The sequence below is a fragment of the Phyllostomus discolor genome, chromosome 3, assembly GCF_004126475.2.
Source record: "Phyllostomus discolor isolate MPI-MPIP mPhyDis1 chromosome 3, mPhyDis1.pri.v3, whole genome shotgun sequence".
Classification (NCBI taxonomy): domain Eukaryota; kingdom Metazoa; phylum Chordata; class Mammalia; order Chiroptera; family Phyllostomidae; genus Phyllostomus; species Phyllostomus discolor.
The window spans coordinates 42,796,161-42,821,196 of record NC_040905.2 but is presented as its reverse complement, the minus strand read 5'-3'; the positions used below and the strand labels follow the sequence as shown (position 1 = coordinate 42,821,196).

The 25,036-nt window shown below is 42.2% G+C and overlaps 1 protein-coding gene across 3 annotated transcripts in view; it reads right to left on the bottom strand.

Annotated features, from left to right (window-relative positions):
• The window catches only part of OCLN (occludin), a 50,353-nt gene that overhangs the window by 21,519 nt on the left and 3,798 nt on the right, over positions 1–25,036 (bottom strand). For all 3 annotated transcript variants that reach the window (XM_036020376.1, XM_028522156.2, XM_036020377.1), the window contains exons 2-4: positions 21,403–21,513; positions 15,547–16,222; positions 12,160–12,321 (exon numbers count right to left, since the gene is read on the bottom strand). In XM_036020376.1, coding sequence (XP_035876269.1) covers positions 12,160–12,321; positions 15,547–16,222; positions 21,403–21,452 — 888 coding nt within the window. In that variant the 5' untranslated portion in view covers positions 21,453–21,513. The remainder of the gene's footprint in view (positions 1–12,159; positions 12,322–15,546; positions 16,223–21,402; positions 21,514–25,036) is intronic.

The window sequence follows — 25,036 nt, the reverse complement described above, 5'->3', positions numbered from 1 at the left end:
ACCTATAAAATTTTATTAACTAATGTCAGCCCAATAATTTTTTTAATTTTTATTTTGATTGGTTTGAGAGAGAGAGGAAAAGAGAAAGAGAAACACTGACTTGCTATCCCACTCAGCTGCGCACTCACTGGCTGATTCTTGTCTGTGCCCTGACTGGGGACGGACCTGCAGCCTAGGTGTATTGGGATGGTGGCACGCTAAGCAACTGAGCTACCGAGCCAGGGCTCACCCCAGTAAATGTAGTTTTAAAGAAATCCCCAGACAGATTAAAAAAATAAGCAGACTGTGTCCTTAAAAGGAGCTTAAGATTCTAGAGGCAGAGACAAAACATATTTGTAAAACAAGGAGTAAGGTCTGGTTTTTTTTCCTTTTTATGCTTCATTTTTTATGAAAAAAATAAAAGCTAAAATATTACTTTTTTCTCATGGTACCAATGCAAAATGAGTATAAACCTGCTGCTTTGAAAGGCTAGGAGAAGGAAGGGGGAGGCCCCAGTGGGGAGGGGAGTGACCATGTATTAGTAATTCATACAGGGAGTCCTCAACCTGTGTGTCCTAGGATTTCTGAGCTTCACTCTTGTTACTGATGGACTCCCCACCCAGCCAACCCACAAGACTTGATGATGTAGTTCAAGTTCTTTAAAACACATATACATACTAACAAAATCCTCACCATTATAATCACTGTAATAAATAAAATTTGTTTAAAAGATTTAGAAATTGAGAAAAATTAGGCTTCTTTTTTTAAAGGTTTTATTCATTAATTTTTAGAGAGAGGGAAAGGAAGGAAGAGAGGAAGTGGAACAATGTGTCATTGCTTCTCACATGGCCCCCACTGGGGACCAGGCCTGCAACCTAGACATGTGCCCCGACTGGGAATCGAACCAGTGACGCCCCGGCTCGCAGCCCAAGCTCAATCCACTGACCCACACCAGCCAGGGCAAATTAGGCTTAATTCTAAACAGCAAATGGTGAGCAATTTTCCTCAAGTATTTTGAAAACAGCTCTGAGAAATTAGAGTCAGGAGTAAAAACATGAATTAAGGCAGATTTGTCTTCTACCAAGTACTGAGGGGAAAGAAAAGTTGGAGAGTCAACATTCCAGAAACCAAATGCTGGAATTGTTGCTCTGAGGCAGAGAGGAGCCTGGGAGGGATCCAGTGCTCCTGACCCCAGGGCCTTCCAGGGGGAGGAGACCCAAGTGAAGGGGGAAGCAAGTTGTGGGCAGCGGAAATCCACCCAGCAGAGCCCTCCAACTCATCTGGGATCTGCTGGAGGAGTCCCTGGTCCTTCAAGCACCCGCCCCCCCACAGACAGACTATAAAAAAGGGAAACATAAGACAGCAGGGGGAAAGACAGACGTACACTTCACGCAACCAAAAAATGACTCAGACTCACTCTTAAGACTAAATTCAAAAAGGACAAGCACTCACACAGACCTTGTTTAATTCAAGGAATATGTATAATTAATTTAGAGCAAGACACAGGAAAAGTTTTACTAAGATTCATATTTCAATCCTGCAAAGAACAAGAGTGTTTCTGAAATGTCAAAATGAACTAAATTCAAATGAAACAATTTCAAAAGCTCTTCACAAGAGGTATTTAGGAGGACAAAATTTTATTCAAAATTTAATTATGCTCATTACAAGTGTTCCAAATATATCACATGAAAGAAATCTTTGTGGTGACCTAACACTCTTTCTTGAAAACACCCTAAGTCCCCATGGGGTGCCCAAAGGACAAAGCGGGTGGCTCCCTCCAGCTGCCCTCCAAACCCCTGCCATCACCGTACCTCCTCACCTGTGACCCAGGTGGACAGGCAGAATAAAAAAACACAATGATTCAGGGCCCTTTGAAAGCAAGTCCATCCCCCAAAACAAAGCCTGGGGAAAACACTTCTCTCCATGCAGAACAACTCCATGTGTCATGTGGAATCAGCACAAGCAACATGAGGGACAACAGCCATCCCCCATCTCCTCATCCTGTCTTTATTCCTGCTCACTCAAGGGAGAAAGAGTCAGTCTCCCCCTGCATCCAGCTGGTGAAACAATTTGACAAAAGTTGCCGCCTCTAAGAGTGAAATGGGAAGTTCATCTGTTGAGTATTTATGGTGTATTCCTCACCATTACCCGAGTAGATACAATTATTTCCACTTTCAGATGAGGAAATTTAGCCTTTGTGTTTGAATTAATTTGCTCAAGGTCACACAGAAAGCAATGTGGTAGAGAGGGGGGGTTGAACGCTGGCCTACCTGGCTCCAAAGGCCAGCTGTTTCTCCCACCACCTAGTAATTTAAATGTGGCTCGAGGCACTCATCTTGTGTGGGTACTGACTAGTCCCTGTAACACTGCCTTAACTCCTCACCACACCCTGATGAGATATGAGGTGAATCCATTTTGCAGAGTTTTATTTGCCTGTTAGACTAATGTTGTAAAAATAGCTTCTGACGCAAAATTTGAATGCTGCTTCTGTCACCAGGCGCCTTTGTTTGGGCTGGAGTGCAGAAACACCACCCTCCAAAGGGAAACAGAAGGACTTTTCCTGCTTGATAATTACAACAGAGAAAGACAACAGACAAACCTTAATCTCAAAGTACCATCTCCAGTTTTACCACCTGCATCCACTTTCAGACCAGTAAGTGGTTCAACTCGTTTTTCCTGTTTTATATTAAACCCACAAGATGCTCCCCACAGCAAGAGCCTCAAAATTGCCTCCAGAAAGTTCCCTCAGACCTTTCTCCACCCTTGGCCTCTTGATGGCAGATGCTCCCAAATGTACTAACCCCACGAATGAAGACATCATGCATGGACCAGGCTTGAGCAAGTCTTAATAATTTCCTGCTGATCAAATGGCACTGAAGATTTAGCAAACGCTACGTCGCCAGCCGAAATGCACGGGGCCTGTCATGCACTAACAAAAATGAATTCCGAAACTCCCTAGGAGTCAGTGAATTGTTAACAGAGCTTTGGGAGAAGGTGAGCTGCAGAAACCTTACAGTCAGTGAGCAATATCATTCAAGCACTCCTTGCTCTAGAAATGAAAATCCTGGTGCAGACTGTATTTTAATACCTGTGCATCTTACGCCAGCGCTCCCCAACAGGAATGCCACGAGGCACGGAACACCTCAGTCCTCAGAGCCTGTGGCCATCCGTCAGTCACCTCCTGAGGTTCCAAATCCCCTTCGGTTTACTTCAGTACTCTCTACAACATTGTTATTTAGTAAGCGTGCCATGACATGAAAAAGGCCCTATGCATACCTGAACTTAAACTGGGCCTGCCGCCCTGCAGGACAGCCATTCTCAAAGCGTGGTCCCCAGACCAGCAGCAGTGTTACTTGGGAACTCATGAGAAATGCAGATTTTCAGGCCCCATGCCAGAGCTACTGAATGAGAAACCCGAGGGGTGGGGCCCAGCAAGCTGTTTCAAGCAGTCCTCCAAATGATTCTGATGCTGGCTGAGGTTTCAGAACCACTGACCAAGGCAGACAACTGCCCTATTTGGACCATTACAACCGTCACCTACCGTTAACATAATATTAATTCTATGTAGTGCTGGAAACCTAGGAATTCCTGCTTTCTGAGAGCCACAAAGACATCATCAGCTTCAGCACATATTCTGCCTCCATGACGACTCTCTAAACCAGCTCTCCAGGATGCCCGGCCTGTCTGCCCACCCCTTTTATTCACTGGGGCACCAGGACACACAGGGCCTCTGTTCTCCGTGCTGGTGGGTTCTAAAAGTCGGTCGACAGAAAAGGCACTTCCACTTCCATTCCATTCCATTTTGACCCACTTGAGGCCACAGGTATCAGTTAATTCTTTCCCAGGGTGAGGGCCTGGTATACCGATTAGTCACCAGCCGACAGGATCGCTTTTATATTAAAGAAAGCTTGTACTGGTTGAAAATTAAAAAGCTATTCAAGTTTCTTTAGATGTCTAATGTTGACTGCCACCACTGTCTTGTCCCAGTCACCTTCCCCAGGCACATCTGTCTCCCCATCCTGTGTGCAAGGAGGTAATATGCAAGGCCTGCCTATGCCCTCCAGAAAAAAACAAAAACAAAAAACAAAACAAACTGTTTTTATCAGAATTTGTAACAAGCTTACAAGCTTATAAATAAGGGGAAAATTAAGTTAAACTGCACCCAACATTAATTTTAGGTCCTCTTACCCAAACTCCCTTATTTAAGCTCATCATTGCAAATGCTAACAATTATTACTCTAGCTAAAATTTACTGAGCATTAATAAATTATGTGCTGGCCTGGACTGACCTAAGACCTTCAATCAGGCCCTGGCTGGCGTAGCTCAGTGGATTGAGCGTGGGCTGGGAACCAAAGTGTCCCAGGTTCGATTCCCAGCCAGGGTACATGCCTGGGTTGCCGGCCATAACCCCCAGCAACCGCACATTGATGTTTCTCTCTCTCCCTCCCTCCCCTCCCTAAAAATAAATAAATAAAATCTTTAAAAAAAAAAGTTGATGGGCCAATAAATACAGGTTTAAATATTTAAAAAAAAAAAAAAGACCTCCAATCGTTACAGAATCAAAAAATCTGTAGGTGGAACTTGTATTTTCCCCATTTATACATGAGGAACCTATTAAATAAATAGACAAAGTGACTATCTCCATCCAAGTCCAAGGAAACCAAAAGCTCCCCAGGGCTGACCACAACGGACAACCAAAGGCCCTGTCCCTTCTCTCCCCCAAGCGGGCTCATCCTCACTAGCTCTTACCTGGGCAAGTAAATACTGGGAGCAATGCTACACACAAGTTATATCACAATGTCAAAGACTGAGAAACTTCTGGAAATAAAACTACCTATGTAACATTTAGCTTTAAGTATTTCCTACTTAAAAATGGACCCTTGTTAAATTTTGCTTACTACGAGAAACAAGTTTATGGCATGCTCTCTCCAAACCCAGTCTATGCCTGCTTCTGACGTAACCATCCTGTGGCAGTACCAAGAAAAGGTGCCAATTGGGAGACTTGAGGAAAATACTCACTGAGAATCAGTATGCTGATCTGTGGTACAGACAGGCTTTTTACACATGCATTATCATTTTAAATGTGTTAGTTCTACTAGGTGCAGTTGAACCTTGAGCTAATGCAAGGATGAGGAGTACCAGACCCCACCCCCCAGTAAAAAAATCCACGTATAACCAAAGTGACCCTCCCTATAGGCAGTTTCTCAACTGCAGATGGAAAATACACTATTTTCCCCAATTCTATGGACAAAAAAAAATCCTGAGGCTCAAAGGGAAAAAAGACACACATACACACACCAAAAAATACAAGTTATAACAGCAAATATAATATTGGTCCTGCTGATTAGTATGTCAAGTCTAAGACAAATTACTGAAGTCATCTGCGAACCTTGGTTTCTCCCGTGAGAGGGCCCACACTGCAGGGGCTGCAGTTAGAATGATAACAACGTGGCCGCCCTATAATGGTTCCTTAGGAAATGTGGCTCTGTTTTGCTCTGATTGTTTTTAGCTTTGTTACCAAAATGAAGACATGACGCTCAAACCCAAGTCGGCCTGATGTCCTGCACAGAAAGAGCACTGAACTTCTAGTCCTGACTCTCACGTCACCAGCAAGCCACCAACTTGTCAGCGAGCCCAGCTCAAAGCTCTTACACCTCCTTCCTGTAAGTTCGCTGGGGGTACATCAGACCCCTCACCCTAAGGTCCCCCTCCCATGGCTCTGTTTCTGCTTCCTTTCACCTGACCGACACCAAATCAAAATTTATTCACGGGAGCTCCTAAAACTGAAGTTCTTAACTCTGAGTGACCATTTCACCAGAATACTGTAGGTATCAATAAAAACTAATCTCAAGTACACGTTTTATAATCAGCTCTAATATTTCCCATAGGTGTGGGATTTTCTAAAGCCAGATCCCAGTTTTAAGCATTTACTTTAGAGAAAATGAGTATGTGTGTCCTGATATTTATATTAATGACCTGCTGAAAATGCAGGTGGGAGAAGAGAGGTTTGAACACAAAGATTAATATGCAATACTTACATCTTCATGGGCTAAAGGCCTTCCTGACTCAGCCCTGGCACCCACGGCTATCTCGCCACTGGCATTCTCTGCATGCTGGGCAGGACACAGCTTTTCAGACCACAGTCCCTGCCCTTGGATGAGGCCCAGCTCAAGGAGGGGCAGACAGGGATCTGAGCAGCATTACACCCTCTGGGAGGAGCCAGCAGAGTACTCAGGGGCACTGGGGCGAAACAGGCACACACCTGCTCAGGAACTCATTCTAAGCTATTCAGATTGCACTTTGAATTTAAACCTGGCCAAATGACCACAGGCATCAACAATAAGGGGGCAATTACAATTACTTCATATGGTGCATATCCGTGTACGGTTAGTCCCCCCTCCTTACCCACAGTTTCACTTTCCACCGTTTCAGTTACCTGCAGTCAACGGCAGTCTGAAAATATTAAATTGAAAATTACCGGAATAAACAGTTCATAAGTTTTAAATTGCATGCCACTCTGAGTAGTGTGATGAAATCTCATGCCGTTCTGCTCCATCCACCCAGGATGTGAATCATCCCTCCGTCCAGCATCTCCCCTCACTTCATCTCCTCACAATGGTGCTGTGTCATTACACAGCATCACAGGAAGGTGAGCACAGTGCAATTAGATGTTTTGAAGGAAAGACCACATTCACATAACTTTTATTACAGTATACTGTTTTAATTGTTCTACTTTATTACTGGTTGTTAATCTTACTGTACCTAATTCAGAAATAGAAGTTTATCATAGGTAAATATGTACAGGAAAAAGCAGTCTATATAAGGTTCAGTACACTCTATGATTTCAGGTGTCCACTGGGGTTCTTGGAACGTACCCCCTGCAGATGATGGGGGTGGGCAACTGTAGTCTGTATTGCCTACAGAGCACCGTTTCTCTGGAAACCATCTCCCTGTTCCACACGGTAGCTGCCATATGCTCTATTATCAGGAGGGCCCAGCCCCTGGGCACAGCAACCCCTGAGTGTGAGCATAGTTACAAGGGAATGTTATTAGAAAAAGTATATAGAACCAGTATTAGAAAAAGTATATAGTTGCTGATGGTTGTAACCTAAGTTGGTACAACTCCTAAGAAGGGCAATGTCTCAATATCTATCAAAGTTACAAATGTATATACCCTTTGACTCAGTAATACCAGTCTGGGAAATCTAGCTGATAGAAAGAAGTATACATGGACAGGCATTTATGCAAGGTACACAATTTTTGAAAGTCATATAATTGTGCCAAGATACACTGTGAAAGGGCCAGGTATAAGCAGAATGGTGTGAGCAGTATGCTAAGTTTCATATAAAAGTGCAGGAGGTCTATCTTTACTTGGTTTATTTTTATAAAATAAAACAATGAAGGAAATCACAAGAAACTAAGAAGAGTGCCCACAAAAGTGGGAAAGGGTGGGAAAAATACTTAAGTGGGCATATGGGGATACAATGATAGCACAGAGATATTTCCCTCCAAAACTTTTTTTTTTAATTATAATTCTGCCCTGGCTGGTGTGGCTGAGCACTGGCCTGCAAACAGAAAGGTCGCCAGTTCAATTCCTAGTCATGGAACATGCTTGGGTGGCGGGCTAGGTCCCCAGTTGGGGATGTGCCAGAGGCAAACAATAGATGTATCTCTCACACATTGACGTTTTTCTCTCTCTCTTTCCCTTTCTCTAAAAGTAAATAAATAAAATCTTTTTTTAAAAAAATTATGTCTACTAAAGAACATCTTTCTGTTTACAAATTTAAAAATGAATGAATGAATAAATCAATAAATAAATAAGTGTGATTCTGACCATAGGCTTTTAAAAAAGGGATGGTCAGGAGAGCTTTTATCTTCCCCCAAAATCCACAGATATCGTTATGGCAGATGCAACAGTGTAAATGAAATCTCACAGACACTATGTTGAGTGGACACAAAGCCTACAGCATGTAATTCCACGTATATAAAGTTTAAGGACAGGCAAAGCTGATGAATCTGATAGAAATAAGGGCATTACCACTCTGTAGGGGACACTCATCGAGAAAACCTTACACACTGAACATTCTGTATTTTGATCTGGGTGATGGTTACATGGCCCTATACATGCAAAAAAGTCACCAAGAGTTACAATTAAATAGTGTACTTAATGCACTTTACTCTGTGTATAAAGATATACATTACACTTCAATAAAATTTTAACAGTATCAAAAATGTTTCTGAGGAAGAGTTAACGATATGACAAAAAGCCTATAATATAATGTCAAATCAGAAAAGACGGGATTTGGCCCTGGCCAGGTAGCTCAGTTGGTTGGAGCATCATCCCAAACGTGCCAGGGCAGTGAGTTTGATCCCCAGTTGGGGCGTATGCAGGAGGCAACCACTGAGTGCTTGCGTGGGTGGGGCAGTGAATAGATGTTTCTCACTCACTCTCTCTAAATGAATCAGTAAATTTTTTTAAAAAGTAGGATTTGACACTGATAGGGAATATAATCATACTTCTGATTTAGAATAAGAAGTAGAACAGAGGAAAGGATTAAAGGAAATACAGTAAAATAATAACTGAGGGTAGTAAAAATTTATACTTTACTATATTTTCCAGATTCTCTACCATTACCAATCAGGTTCACCGATTAAACAAACAAACACACACACACACAGCCGTGTGCCACATAACATTTCAGTCAACGATGGATCACATATACGACAGTGGTCCCTTAAGACTGTAATGGAGTTGAAAATTTTCTACCACCTACTGACTCGTAGCTCATAACAATGTAGCAAAATGTATTACTGCAGTGCCAGTTATGTAAAAGTTTAGCACATGCAATTATGTACAGTACATAATACTTGATAATCATAATAAACAACTGTGTTAATGATTTACTTACTATCCTATACTCTTTATCCTTGTTCTAGAGCATACTCTTTCTACTTATAAAAAAGTTTTGCTATAAAACAGAATGCTGTTATGTAGGCAGGAGCTTCATATATCTTGCATTCACTGTGTCTCTTGATTGCACAGTCTCTTGTAATTGACATAATTTTGTGTTTTATACAGAAACATGCTGTGCAGGCTTGTAGCTTAGGAGTAGAAGGTTATACTGTACAGCCTGGAAGTGTAGTAAGCTATACTACCCGGGTTGGTGTAAGTGTGCTCTGCGATGTTCACAGTGGTGAAATTGCCTAGTGGCGCATCTCTCAAAATGTATCCCCATCATTCATCAATGAATGGTTGTTTTTTTTTTTTTGAGAGTATATTTATTAAAGCTGGGGGCAGTGAAACAAAGGGCGGGCGTACAGGAGTGAGGAGAGCGTATAGGAGTACAGGAGAGAGTCTACGCAGGGCTGCTCTGGCTCTCTAGAAACGTTACAGGAAAGGAGTGAGCCAAGGTGGGGCTGCTGTCAGCTCACCGGAGAGTCAGAGAAAAGGGGTCCTTGGGGACAGACTCGGGGGGTGAGCCAAGGATGAGCTGCCGCCGCCCACTGCTCCCCAGTTGCAAGTCTCATGGGGTCCTTTAGAGTTTAGGAGAGAAAAGTAAAAATGCATGCCTGAGAGGGAAGAGAGGTGTGGGTGTGCTCCAGAGCCAAGTGATTATATTTAAATTCAGAAAGAAAGTACCCATTAGATCTGGGGTTTGAGGACATACAGAAAAAAAAATAAAGATCCGTAAATGTATTAAAAGAGCTTTTAAGCATTAAAAATATAACAATGTTGGCACAAGTGTGAGTGACTTCAAAGAACCATGTTAACACCCAAACAGTGTGCAAACATGGTCTGTTTATTTTACAAAGTACAAGATATACAGAAAAGAGGGGGGGGGGACCTAAAAGTCCCTAGGAAGGCAGAGGAACCATTATGCTAAAGAATCAAAGACAGGCCCTGGCTGGTGTAGCTCAGTGGATTGAGTGCCAGCCTGCAAACCAGTAGGTCACCGGTTTGATTCCCAGTCAGGGCACATGTCTGGGTGTGGGCCAGGTACCCAGTAGGGGGTGTGTGAGACACAACCACACAATGATGTTTCTTTCCCTCTCTTTCTCCTTCCCTTCCCTTCTCTCTAAAAATAAATAGATAAAATCTTTTTAAAAAAAGATTCAAAGACAGGAAAATAGAAAACTGTCCATTTTCTGAGGAGATCCAAGATGGTGGCAGTGTAGGAGGACACTGAACTTGACTCTCCAAAAAACACATTGAAATATACACCTATGTCAAATATTCCTATTCCCAAGAGACAACAGAGGGCTGGATGCACAGGTTCTGAACGACAAACACAGAAGGCTGGGGAACTGCAGGAGCTCACTGGGAGATGGAGGAGCTCTCCCAAGATCAGAAGTGCTGGCTCCAGTTGCAAGTTTAGCAAAACAAACATGGGCAGGTGAGCGAGGAATGAAAGGAAAAGCAACATGCCTGTGGCTAAAACCACCTCCGAGTTGCCTATTTCATATACTACCCTTCCTCAGCCATTTCGGTTGGCGAAACAAGGGGAAAGGGAAAAGAAATAGGGAATTTGCAAGTATCCCATAAAACATTAGTATCCCAAAACCATACATGCACCCCTCAACAGATGGTTCTTTAAGTTTCATATGACAAAACAGTTATTACCAGTTAACCTGCCAAGTACACATCCAACAACCTAGTCTGGCCATCACATCTGTAAAAGTTCAGTCCTCTAGGCTTCTCTGTCATCGTCACCTCCCTTAGTTTCTGTGACTATCTTTTGCCCAATTATCAAAAGCACCTAGAACTGATTAAACCTCCACGAGAGTAAAATCCAGGGACAGCCCAAAGTTCACTGGGACTCTATTATTACTGGCTAGTCTCTCTTAAGTCAGTTTTTTTTTTAAGGCTCTCGAAACCTTAAGTAAACAAATCTAACAGCCAGTGAAAACCAACACACCCAGAAACTCTCCACGAAACATTTACTTCATAGTTCACAACAGACTGTCCTATTCCATCTGCGGGTGGCCTCGCCTGGAGCTCAAGGTCAAAAGAAAACATTCCCTAACACCTTCATGCTTTATGGATGGAAAAAATACGGAGAACAAAGAAGCAGCAGGCTCCAAGGAGAGGGCAGGGACACTGCACTATCATCTCCATGGCACACAATGTGCATACCACGCCTTCTGACTTTCCCAAGACTGCTGCATTTTTGCTCCTTAACTAACTATTAAAAAAAAACTTCATCTACATTTCTAGAATTAAACACCAGATGTGTACAATGCTAGAGCTGAAAGAGCCTTTGGGATGATCAACGTTTTTACCACAGACCTGCACTGACCAGCAGTACCCACCCAGTCCTTTCTGCTTACTTCCTACTAGCCCCCCTCCCCCACCACTTCATTCTACCCTGGGACGAGTGTCCAGGATTCTCAACTAACTTTTATGGAAGAGATCAATCTGCTCAAAGAAACCCATGATAGCAGTTTCTGAGGTTGCTCCCAACAGCCTCTTAACAGGGGATTTCTGAGAAACAAAGTCTTACTCCAAACATCTCTAAAGACAGGTTAGGCTATCAATAACATGCATTGGGGAGATATTTTTGAAGAGAGGCTCTGTGGGCTTTCAGCAAATCACATCATACAGGAAGCTACCACAGGCAGGATTAATAGTATAGACAGAAAAGGAAAGTATCCTAATCTCTCTCTGCCTCACTAAAGGTATTTCATAGGTAAATATTAGTGCAAAGGTAGACACGGTGATTCACCAGGCTGTTCTCCATGTAGAAAGTTTAAAGGTCTGCTACCTGCTAACACTCTAAAAACACCCTTTGGCAATCTTGACCCAAGACAGCACCTTGAGTACTAGTGTTTCCCTCCAAAGGATAGGCAGGAAAATAAAAGGGGCTGGGGGGGCGGGGGAGGGTGCAGTTAGTTTTGTAAAGACCACACTCTTTCTACATGACTCCTTTAGAAGTAATCTCTTTTCAGTTCCTACATCTACTTCTTGGAAATGGAAATCTGATTTTTACCTTGTAGTAACATAATTTCCACTTATCCCACCTTCCTTCCTCAGGTCTGAGTAAAATCTGAGGCTGCGACTTCGCAACACACAACAATTCTAAGAACAAAGCTTCACAGAGCACTGAAAGTCAAGTTTAGACACAGAAACCCAGGGGTGTAATAAAAGGCTGGATGCTTGCTGACTGGTTTTTAAATACTTACCCACTCTTCAACATTGGGGGGCTGCTCATCATAAACACGTTCCTTGTCCCACAAAATATTTGACTTGTCATACTGGTCCATCTTCCTTCGAGTTTTCACAGCAAAGAAAATTATTAAAGCAAAAGCCACAATAACCATGAACCCCAGTACAATGGCAATGGCCTAAAAAGAGATGAAAGATATTGACATAATTAGATTTTAATTGCTTACTTTATCCCACTGCACCTTCTACAAGTACCTAATCCACCCGCCACAAACACCCTACTAAATATCTGTGGCTTAATCAATATAAAACTGATACAAATGTTATGTTTTAGAAGTATAAACCTAGTCCATACCCGTTGGGCTAAAGCTAGCAAAAGACACACACACACACACACACACACCTTAATTCAATCCTCAGAACGTGGGTTAATCAACGTGAGGTACTGCCATCAACCCATTTTAGAATTTTTTGGAGAACTATTCCAAACCTTGAGCACCAAGGTGCCATACTTCACAGAGGGCCTGTCTTACCATATTATGCAGACATGCTATAACCAAGCTATAAATTAAGAGAAAACGGACTAATAATTCATTTAGTCTGGAGGGTTTGTTTTTGGAATCTTTCATGCACTTACTAGAAAGGGCTATGTGGCAAGGAAACCCTGCCCCGGACAGTCCTTCCAGAGCCTGGCAGGTGTGCTAAGTGGCGCACTGGCCCCGAGGCACTTGGGAGTCAGGTAGGCACCTGCACTCTGCTCCAGATACCTGCTAATGGGTAACAGGTGGCTCTCAAGGCAACCATCTATCCAACAATGACAGCCTTTTCCCATGAACACGGGTTTGGGGTGGTCCCAGGGCTAAAAAAGGATGGGGGTGTGGTAAGACCAAAGTACCAACCTTCCGCCTTGTTTACCGTAAGTACATCTGAATGTCAACAACAAAAATTCTGAAAACCTACATTTGCAGGGAAACCATTTCAGTGTTCAAAACAGAGTGACTCATTCAGGTAAAAGAATGAGAATTCCTGAGTCGGTGTGAGGAGAAAAAAAGAAAACACAAGGACAAAAAAATTAGTAACCCAGAAATATTTTCTTAATATAACTAGGGGGTGACTCATGGTTGATGAAGGCAGGGTTCTTTACCCCACCTAAACATTTGAATCACGTGGGTAGCTTTTAAAAATACTGACTTATACTCTAAGAAAGTTACAAAACACTGTTGAAAGGAGTTCAAGTTGACTGAAGTAAATGGAGACATTGTATGTATCAGCAGACTTGATGTAAAAATGGCAACACTCCCCAAACTGATCTGCAGGTTCAATGCAAAATCCTAGCTGGGTTTTGTTTGTTTGTTTTGCAGAAATTCAGGGGCTGATCCCAAAAATTCACACCCAAATGCAAGGGACTCACAATCTAGCCAAACAAACTTGAAATAGAACAAAGTTGGAGGACTCCTACTTCCCAATTTCAAAACATACTGTAAAGCTACAGTGATCAAGACAGTGAGGTACTAGCATAAGGACAGAAATACAGGTTGATGGAATAAAATTAAGAGTTTCAAAATAAATCCTGAAATGTATTGTCTGTTTTTGAGTAGGGCATGAACAAGTTAATGGTGAAATAGTCCTTTCAAAAAAGAATTCCAAAGTGTCTGGATATCTACACGTAAAGAGGGTTAGACTCCTTCCTTAGACCATGCCCCAAATAACCTCAAAATAGATCACAGACCTGACAGAGCTAAAATTAAAAGTCTTAGAGGAAGCCTAGTCAGTGTGGCTCAGCTGGTTAGAGCATTGTCTGGTAAACAGAAATGTTGTGGGTTCCATCCCTGGTTACGGCACAAGCTTAGGCTGTGGGTTCCATCTGCAATGGCGGGGTGGGAAATGTTTCTCTCGCCTCCTCTCTCTGCTTTCCCCTCTCTCTAAAATCAATCAGCATGTCCTAGGGTGAGGATTTAAAAAATATATGTCTTAGAAAAAAACACAGCAGTAAATCTTTGTGACTTTGAGTTAGGTGAAATGTTCTTAGATATGACACCGAAAGCACAAGCAAGAGAAAACTCAAATCAAATCAAAGTTAAAAGCTTTTGTGCAAAGAACATACAGAAAGTGACACGAGAATGACAAAATGAGAGAAAATACCTGCAATTCATGTACCTATAAGGGACTTGCATCCAGCTATAAAATTCTTACAACTCAATAATAAAAATAAACGCAGCCCATTATAAAATGGACAAAGCCTCTAAACAACCATTTCTTCAAAGAAGACACATGCACAAAGAAAACCAGCTCAGCATCATTGGGTGTGCAGGAAATGCAAACCAAAGCCAGACCGAGGCACCACTTCCCACCCATTAGCATGGTGACAATCAGAGGGACAAAAATAATGTCGGTGACGACGTACAAAAATTGGAATCCCATATATTTCTAGTAAACATAAAGTAGTGTAACCACTTTGGAAAAAAGCTTGGCAGTTCCTCAAAAGATTAAGCACAGAGTCATCAGACCCAGCAATTCCACCCCCAGTATATACTCAACTCAAGAGAAATAGCCATTAGGTAATCAGGTTCACACAAAAACTTACACACAAATGTTCAGAGCATTTTATATATATATGTATAAAAAAATTATATATATATAATTTTTTTAGAGAGGGAAGGGAGGGAGAAAAAGAGAGAGAGACATCAATGTGCGGTTGCTGGGGGTCATGGCCTGCAACCCAGGCATGTACCCTGACTGGGAATCAAACCTGCGACGCTTTGGTTCGCAGCCTGTGCTCAATCCACTGAGCTATGCCAGCCAGGGCCCAGAACAATATTCCTAACAGCCAATATGGAAATAGTCCATATGTCCATCAACTGATGAATGAATAAATAAAATTTGGGATATCCATCTAGTGGACTATTATTCAGCAATAAAAAGGAATGAAGCACTGGTACCTGCTACAACATGGATCAACCTCAAAAACATCATGCTAAATGAAAGAAGCCGGTCATAAAAGACTGCATAAATACTGTCTGATTCCATGTATACGAAATACCCAAAACAGGCAAATTGACAGAACAGGTCTGAGGAGAGTTGGGAAAGGGGGGGTGATTGCTATTGGGAACGGATTTATGAATGTTCTTTAGAGAATAGTGAAGATTTTCTAAAATTGATTGTTTGCACAACTCTTTGAACAGACTAAAAGCCAATGACTGTACTCTAAGTGAATGAATTATGTGGTATATTAATTATATCTCAATAATGACACCTAACACCTCTCCCAGATTCTGATTTAAATAGAAGTGAGGTCTTGGCATCGATATTTTTTAAAAGTTCCCAAAGTGACTGTATTAAGTCTCCCAATTGACAGCCTCTGACCCAAAGAGAGAAGGGGTGTGAAAAAACCAAATTATCCATACCTCCTGGGGGTCCACCACACAGTAGTGATACAAATATTGATCCACGTAGAGTCCGGAAGCTGCGGGCGTGTAAAACTGGTTGCAGAGGGCAATAATTTGTGAGCCATACATGGACCCAGAGGCCTGGGCAGTTGGATTGACTCCCATTATGTAGACGATTGTGGCAATAAACAACAAGAAGCCCAGGATAGCACTCACTATTATCACAGTCAGGTAATATCTTCTTGTTCTAGATATTTCAGATCTTATAACACTGGTGACAAATATCACCAATGCAGCAATGAAACAAAAGGCAGCCATAGACAGCAGGAAGCCCTTTGCGGCTCTTGGATCTGTGTAACCTGCTCCGTAGCCATAACCATAGCCATAACCATAGCCATTTCCATAGCCTCCGAAACTGCCTGTTCCATAAGGGTAGCCTATACCACTCCCTAGTATGTTGGTTCCATAACCTCTGTCCCAGGCAAGTGTAGAGGCGACACAGGCAAATATGGCAATGCACATCACGATAATCAGCATAGACAGAATCCGAATCACTCCTGGAGGGGAGGTCCACTTGTAGTAGTGAAGAATTTCATCTTCTGGGTAGAAAGAATATGCTGTGTGAGAAAGCATCGGTCGGACATTCGTATCTCCGCCATACATGTCATTGCTTGGTGCATAATGACTGGGTTTGCTGAAATGCACATGAAAACAATTTCAAATTAGCATTTTTTGGAGGTAACCAGAAAGAACGTATAAAGTACTTGGAATTAATGTAAACAAACCACTGGCCAAAAAACTATTGTTAGTAACTGCCCCACTGCGATGGGGCAATTTGCATCCCCCACCAAAATTCAAATGTCAACATCCTGAGACCCAATGTGATGGTATTAGGAGGTGGGGCCTTTGGGAGGTAATTCGGTCATGAGGTGGAGCCCACATGAATGGGAATAATGTCCTTATTAACCAGGCCCCACGGAGCTCTCTCGCCTCTTCCACCACATGAGGACTCAAGTAGAAGTCAGCAGTCTACAACTTGGAAGAGGGCTTTCACCATGACCTGATAATGTCGACACCCTATCTCAGACTTCCAGCCTCCAAAACTGAGAGAAATAAATTTCCGTCGTTCATAAGGTATCCAGTCTACAGTCCTTTGTCAGAGCAGCCTGCATGGGCCCAGACACCGTCTGAGCCATAAAGATATCTGTGCATCAGAATCCCCTGCATGGCCTGTTAAAATGCAGACTGCTGGCCTCCACCCACAAAGCTGCTGATTCCGCAGGTGTGGGGTAGGACCAGTTTCCAGATGATGCTGAGAGATTGGGAACCAATCTGGGAACCATAGACTGAGAACGACTGCTCCAGTGTCTATGTGTGGAACAGAAGTTCTCAAATCCTGCTACACATGGGGAATGTGTAAAATCCCCAGGTGGGACACTCCGCATCAGTTTAATCACAGTGCCTGCAGATGGAACCCCTGAAGCTTCAAATAACAGTGACAACCCATTTGCCTGCGTGACTTGAGACCAGTGCATTCAGATATGATACCCACCAATGAATGCATGTGATTCCTGATAGCCTCGCTCCCCTACCTAAGAAGGCACATTCGCTCATTTACTCATTTTACAGCTATTTACTGGAGCTGCCAGGCTGGGGTGGTGCCCAGTACTGGGGATACAACAATGAACAGAATGGTCTCGGTCCAGGCTCCTCACGGAGTCGAGTCTCTATCAGGGTGGTAAGACATTACTCCTCACGTGGTCTATAATTAGTTATGATAAGAGTTACAAAGTAAATCAAATATGTAATGAGGGCTCATGAGATCAATGCCTAACTGGATCTTGATTCTCCCTTATAAAGCTATCTCGAAAACTCCAGTATTTTTATCATAAGCACATTTGTAAAAGGCACACTGATATGTGGACACACTGAATTTAAGAACTGCATGCCTTGGGGAGGCAAAATTCAGTTGGCAAACTGACCTCAACCCCTTTTGTTTTTGCCATTATTTCCACAGTTCACCTTCCTCACCCCAAGACAAGTGATTTTACTACTATAAATGCTTCAAAAGGCTACCTGAGTTTATGAGAAGGAAAAGGCAGCAGAGACCTTGCCAACGTCAATGCGGAAAGCCCCATCATCCACTGCACTCAGATATGTGGGTTGTCTCTAGCTGGGGCGCCACAGACACTGCGGCTCTGAGTATCTTGAACGTCTTGTATCCTGGCGCTCACAAGCACTTATTCTTCTAAGGTATGTACCCAGGAGTAGAATTTCTGGGTCAATTTTTTTTTTTAGCTTCAGCTCTACTAGATAATGTCAAACTGTTTTCCAAAATGATTGTATCCACTTACTCCCATTAACAGCATAATGTTCAAAGAAGCACTGCTTATGATAACCCCACACTGGAAACAGGCCAAATGCCTGTCTAAAGTGGAATGGATACACTATTGTGATTTATAAGGAATATGTATTTGGTCACGCATTCAGTTGACCAAATACATTTTTCCCATATACATTTGGTCTTCCAGAATTCCTGGCTCACTGCTCCAGGAACTCTTGGAATTTCCTACTGTGCTGAGAGTAAAAAAGGTGTCTTTTGTTTTGTTAATAAGGTGGCCAGTAGAAAGCACTAAGGGTAGGTAGGAGAAGGTTGGAAATTTCAAGTCTTTTTTTAATAGGTATTACCGTACCTTATTATTATTATTTTTAAAGATTTTATTTATTTATTTTTAGACAGAGGGGAAAGGAAGGAGAGTGGGAGACAAACATCAGTGTGTGTTGCCTCTCATGCACTCCCTACTGGGGACCTGGCCTGCAACCCAGGCATATACCTGACTGGGAATGGAACCAGAGACCCTTTGGTTCACAGGCTGGCACTCAACCCACTGAGCCATGCCACGGCTATTTTTTTTTATCATTTTATTTCTCTATTTTTTCGAGAGAGGGAGAGAAACATCGATGTGCGAGAGATACATCAGTAGGTTGGTTGCCTCTCACACATCCCCAACTGGGAACTTGGCCCACAACCCAGGGACGTACCCTAACTAGGAATAGAACTGGTGACCTCTCAGTTCCCAGGACAGCATGCAACCCACTGAGCCACACCAGCCAGGGCAGGAACTTTCAGCCTTAACCCCTACCCTCCATGCTCCACCCAACCACTCACACCACCTCCAGGTAGTGGAGAGATGCTACAGGTTGAATCAATTGCCAAAGGCCAATGACTTAATTGATCAAGACTGTGTAACAAAGATGAGCTTCAGAGAGCTTCCAGGTTGGTGAACATGTAGAAATTCAGGGAGAGTGGTGCACCTGGAGAGGGCACGGAAGCCTTTCCCACATACCTTGCCTGAGGGATCTCTTTCACTGGCTGTTGCTGAGTTATGTCCTTTATGATAAACCAGTGACCTAGTAAGTAATATGTTGCTCTGAGTCCTGTGAGCTGTCCTAGCAAATTAATTGAACCCAAGGAGAGAGTTGTGGGAACCTGTGATTTACAGTCAGAGGTGTAGGGAACAAACTGGCATTCTGAATTGGAACCTCCAGTCTGTAGCCAGTTGGTCAGAAGCACAGAGCGCCTGGGGCAGTCTTGTAGGACTGAACCATCAACTGTGGGGTCTGAGGCTATCTCTGGGTAGAAAGTGTCAGAGAGCTGACTTCTTGAACACCCTGTTGGTGTCTGAGAATTGTTTGTTGGTGTGTGGGGAACGCCCTACACTGGAACTGGTCCGGGGACCCAATTTAATGGGTAACTGTGATACATCCTATGATGAAATGCTCCAGAGCTATGCCAACATGGCAGCCACTAGCCACACGGGTTTACTGGGCCTTGAAGTGTGGCTAGTCCAAACTGAGACGTGCTTTTACCTGTACAATATGCAGGGATCACAGTATGAAAAAAAATGTCAGACCAGCAAGAGAGAACCCTAATACTAACTACATACTCTGGCTGACACTGATGTGTCAACGCAGGCTCACCACCAATCACAACAAGTGTCCCACTCTGGCGAGGGATGTGGATAATGGGGGATAAGATGTGGGCAGCGGGAATGCGGAAAATCTCAGTTCCTCTCAGTTTTGCTATGAATGTAAAACTGCTCTAAAATACAAAGTCTTAAAAAAAAAAAAGTAAACTATCCCCTGAATCAGTCTTTATATCAATCATAAGTTGAAACAATAACATTTTGGATATATTAAGTGAAATACATTATTAAAGTTAATTTCTTTTGTTCTCAATATGCATTTAGGAATACACAAAATTAGACGCATGGATCACATTATGTCTGTTCGGCACCAACCTGACCCTGGGTCAGAGCGGGACTCTGAGGTGTTGTTTCTTTCTTGACTGAAGTGACAATTTTGCTTTGTCTTTACTCATCAACTCACACACACGTCTCTGCCCTTTTCTACTTGTACATTACATTTCACCATCATTTATAAAAGCAACACAAAATAAACATCAGGTAATGTAACACTACTCCATAACTATATTCTCTAACATTTTTTAAAGATAATTCTTGTTTTTAAAGGTTTTATTTATTTATTTTTAAACAGAGGGGAAGGGAGGGAGAAAGAGAGGGAGAGAAACATCAATGTGTGGCTGCCTCTTGCAGGCCCCCATCTGACAACCTGGCGCACAACCCAGACAGGTGCTCAGACCGGGAATCGAACCAGCGACCCTGTGGTTTGCAGGCTGGCACTCAATCCACTGAGCCACACCAGTCAGAGCTATATTGTCTAACACTTTTGACAACCACATTGCCATAAACAACTGTGTCCAATACCACGTTCAAATTATTATTCAAGAGACTATCCCAACTACAATTATCAAAAGGTTAACGCTACAAACTACTTAAAGGAGGCAATCCCAAGCAATGCTTGGTAAAAAATTTAACATTGAAGAGTCTACTGTTCAACCCAAATATCTAGGGATGCCAAGAACCCTCAATGTTGCTTCTTGTTTTACATAATGGCAGGAATCACTCTTAAAATTGACAATGCAGTACACATTATGCAAAGTAAAAGAAGTCAATCACAAAAGACCACATACTATATGATTCCAGTTATAGGAAATGTCCAGGATGGACAAACTGAGAACAGAAAGTAGATTGTTGGTTGCTATGTGTGGGGGGAAATGGGGGAATGACTGTTAATGGGTAGGGGTTTCTTTGGGAAGAGAGTCATAAAATGTTCTAAAATTGTGGTGATACTGCCACAACTCTGTGACTATGTTAAAATCACTGAAATAGGTGAGCTGTATGGTATGTGAATTATATCTCAATAAAAGCATTATTTAGAAAATCATTATGTTGCCAATGGCCATTTAAACAAGGCACTAATATGGCCCTGGCTGGTGTGGCTCAGTAGATTGAATGCTGGTCTGAGAACTGAAAGGTTGCAGGTTCGATCCCCAGTCAGGGCACATGCCTGGGTTGAGGACCAGGTCCCCAGTTGGGGGCATGCATAAGAGCGAACTACACATTGATGTTTCTCTCCCTCTCTCCCTCCCTTCCCCTCTCTCTAAAAATAAATAAATAAAATCTTTAAAAAAAATAAAGGCACTAATATGAAAGCTTCCTACCAACTGTGAAAAACAAAAAGGAATAAATATACACACAAAAATAAGCCTAGATTATACTGAAGCAAATATTACTAACAGGTAACAATAGTTGCCTCTGCAGAGAAAAACTGTCATGTCATCCTGGAAATTATGGGTAAAAGGGAAATTCATTTTTCACTGAATACACATATTTTATTTTTAAAAGCAAAACAATAGATTTCAACATTGTAGAAACAAAGTTTCAACAATGCTAGGTACATATTTTTTACATGTAACAGACTTTTTAAAAAACTAAAGAATTATTTACTTACAATTCATCAGGTCTATATGGAGGTGGACTTTCAAAAGGCCTCGATGACATGGTCAGTGGTCACCTGATCTTCAAGATGAGCAAAGTCCTTAAGCTCCCAAGATAAGCCAATCTAGGCAACATAAGTAGGGTAATGACATTACTCTGAGCTCACAGTTTCCTTGCATCACTAAGAAAACGAATGCTACCAATCCCAAGTAACCTTTCACACCATTTTTACTTCTCTCGTCCTTCCCACAGCTTTTTTTACACATTGGACCATTAATTCCTTCAGCCCAGGAAGTCACTGAGCACAGCAATCACTGAGCCTGGCAGTACTCACAGCACCTAGCACCATGCTCTGCACATCACCGGCGGACAAATATTGTTTAAACTTGAAACCCTACATTGTAGTGATTTTTAAAAATGGTATTTATTTTTTTTAAAGTCCCTTCAAAAAATAAGGAAGATGGGCATAAGAAAATTTTCTAAATATGTTTCACATTACTTTGGAAAGTTCACATAAAATGAGAATGCATATGAAATTGCAGAGACAGCAGAGTCTAGCACATACTAGCCCCTCAATATTAATTAAAGCATAATCTGGCTTAAAAGTATGCTTTTCTCCCTGGCTGGTGTAGCTCAGTGGATTGAGTGTGGGCTGCAAATCAAAGCATTCCAAGTTCGATTCCCAGTCAGGGCACATGCCTGGGTTGCAGGCCACGGCCACCAGCAACCACACATTGATGTCTCTGTCTCTCTCTCTCCCCGCCTTCCCTCTCTAAAAATAAATAAATAAAAAATTTTTAAAAAAGTATGCTTTTCTCAATATAACGATTACAAGGTACAGCTCTGAATGGTGGGGCTGTGGACATTTTCCCCTTCTGCTTTTCTAAGTCATCAAAACTGGGCATAGTTTTTACAACTTATGGGGGGTAGGGGTGACATTAAAGACACACTGCATTAAAAGAGTCCTCTTCTCTAAGGGAAAAGCGGAATGATTTTGTTTTAAAAGTCCTCAACTTGTTCCAACTTCACTCAATCAGCAAATATTTAAGTGCCTCCAATATACCATGGGAACCTGTGGAAGTTCAGTGTGAGACACAGCTCTCCTGAAGGTCACACCCAAAGAAAGCAGCTCTGGCACAGGCATAAACTTAGGGCTGAACTTTGCGATAAAGTGGTATCGGGATGACCAAAGACTGAAAGAGGAAGCAAAAGGGAAGGAAGGAGGGAGGAAGGCCACTTGAGCAAGATCTATTATCTGGGTATATTATTAGAGTGTCTAATATTTTTTCCTTCTCAAATAGAGTATGCACAATCTTACATCACTATATTAGGAACAGTGTATCAATTCAAGCTCTTTCAACTTTGTTCTATAAAATCAATAGCAGCTATCCTTCACACCCTTAAGGACAGCCAGTTCCAAATGTCTTAGAATAAAATACTGCCCAAATTTTTATCAAGTAAAACCTCAAAGGTGGAAATATAGTGAATGTTAGTGACATCAATACAATTAGCATAATTTTTCTGAACACATTGTAGGAAGACTTTTCTACATTCTTTTTTAAATTTTTATTTATTTTTTAGACAGCAGGGAAGGGAAAGAGAAAGAGAAGGAGAGAAACATCAATGTGTGGTTGCCTCTCACGAACCCACTACTGGGGACCTGGCCCGCAACCCAGGCATGTGCCCTGGACTGGGAATCGGATCAGTGACCCTTTGGTTTGCAGGCCCACACTCAGTCCACTGAGCTACACCAGCTAGGGCAACATTCTTTTATTTCTAAGAGCCACTTTATTGAACTGTAACATACAGAAAGTCCACAAATCCTGTGTACACAGCCCTGTAACTAGCATCCAAACACACATATAAATGAGCGCTTCAGGCCAAAATATGATGGTGCTATACAAGTAAAAGTCCAGATTAAATGTCTCCCTACTTGACGTTCAGAAAAATATTAAGAAAAGCTGAATTTAGCCCTGGCTGGCGTAGCTCAGTGGATTGAGCGCGGGCTGGGAACCAAAGTGTTCCAGGTTCAATTCCCAGCTAGGGTACATTCCTGGGTTGCAGGCCATAACCCACAGCAACCGCACACTGATGTCTTTCTCTTTCTCTCTCTCTCTCTCTCTCTCTCTCTCTCTCTCTCTCTCTCTCTCCCTCCCTCCCTTCCCTCCCTCAAAATAAATAAAATCTTTAAAAAAAAAAAAAAGAAAAGCTGAATTTAGACATAAAGGAAGGCAGGACACTACTTCTAAAGCAGCATGTCACATACTGACAAACTGACTCGAGAGGAGGATTCTCATTCTTTCTATACCTATGACTCATTCATTCAAGACTATGCCAAAAATTCCAGGCTCAGTGATGATTTCTGAAAATTCTAAATGAATCCAGCCCCAGGCTATAGTTTCAGTTTTGTCAAAAATCCAGACAAAATCCCTTCCCAAACTGCTATTTCCTAGATTCAGAGTTTAAGTGTCCTGTCTTCTCTGTAAAGATTTTAAACTGTGAAGCAAGTAATCTTAGGAAGCTAATTAAGAACACACCATGCCACACCAACTTCCTTTCTGGGGGTTACCAGACTGGTAGGGGAAGGAAGTGCAGACAGAATCCCAAGAATCTTGAGCACGTCCTTGCTGTGTACACAGTGTCATTACGCAGCTTTCTAAGGGGCTGAATAATGGAACCTAATTAGGACGAAAGAATGGATCATTTATGTCCACCTGGAGGGAGGTCTCTACTGGTGACTACACACAAAGTGGATGCAACAAGCTAATCCAGGTGTGCAGCTGGCAAACCCACTAGCTACAGGGACATCAACACCAGTCAGGCTCTCTGTAAGACCATAGTGATCAGCTGAAACAAACATAGTGGTTGTAAAAGCTCACAGCCTTACACAAATTCCTCATCTCTGAGCCTCACTACCATCCTCTGTCAAATGGGGAATAATCCTGACCTCTCAGCTGAGAGAACTAAGTAAAATATGAATTAAAAAAGATAAGAAAACATATTATTCACTGCAAGGTGGCTGTCCTGAAGGTGAGAAATTTCAGTGTTTAGGCAATTAGGTATACTCTATACATTTTCAAATATTGGTGGTATGGATAAATCAATTAAAAAATGTAAACTCAATTTTAAGAAATTAATAGAGTAAGTACTAGATAGGGAGATCTGGCTTAATAACTCCATTTTTAAAATAACTTTTTTAAAAGTTGATTGCGGGGGGAGAGAAACATTAACTTGTTGCCCCACTTACTTATGTGCTCACTGGTTGCTTCTTGCATGTGTCCTGACCAGGAATCAAACCCACAACCATGGTGTGTCAGGACGACGTTCTAAACAAAATGCTACCTGGCCAGGGCCAATGACTGTCCATTTTTAAGTGCATTTCCTTGGTGAGAATTTCAACAAAAGCTAACGTACTACTGCGAACTCAGGCAGTATGCACAGAGATAGTGCTTGGGTCTAGGAATGACAGAGTTATTAAAAAGTAGCAAACCTCTGCATGACCTTAAAATGTGTGCATCATGCTCCGACTAAGTGCCTCTCCAGGAGGGTGACTAAAATTATTAAGGATTTTTAAAAAATATTTATTTATTTATTTTTAGAAAGAGGGGAAGGGAGGGAGAAAGAGAGGGAGAGAAACATCAGTGTAA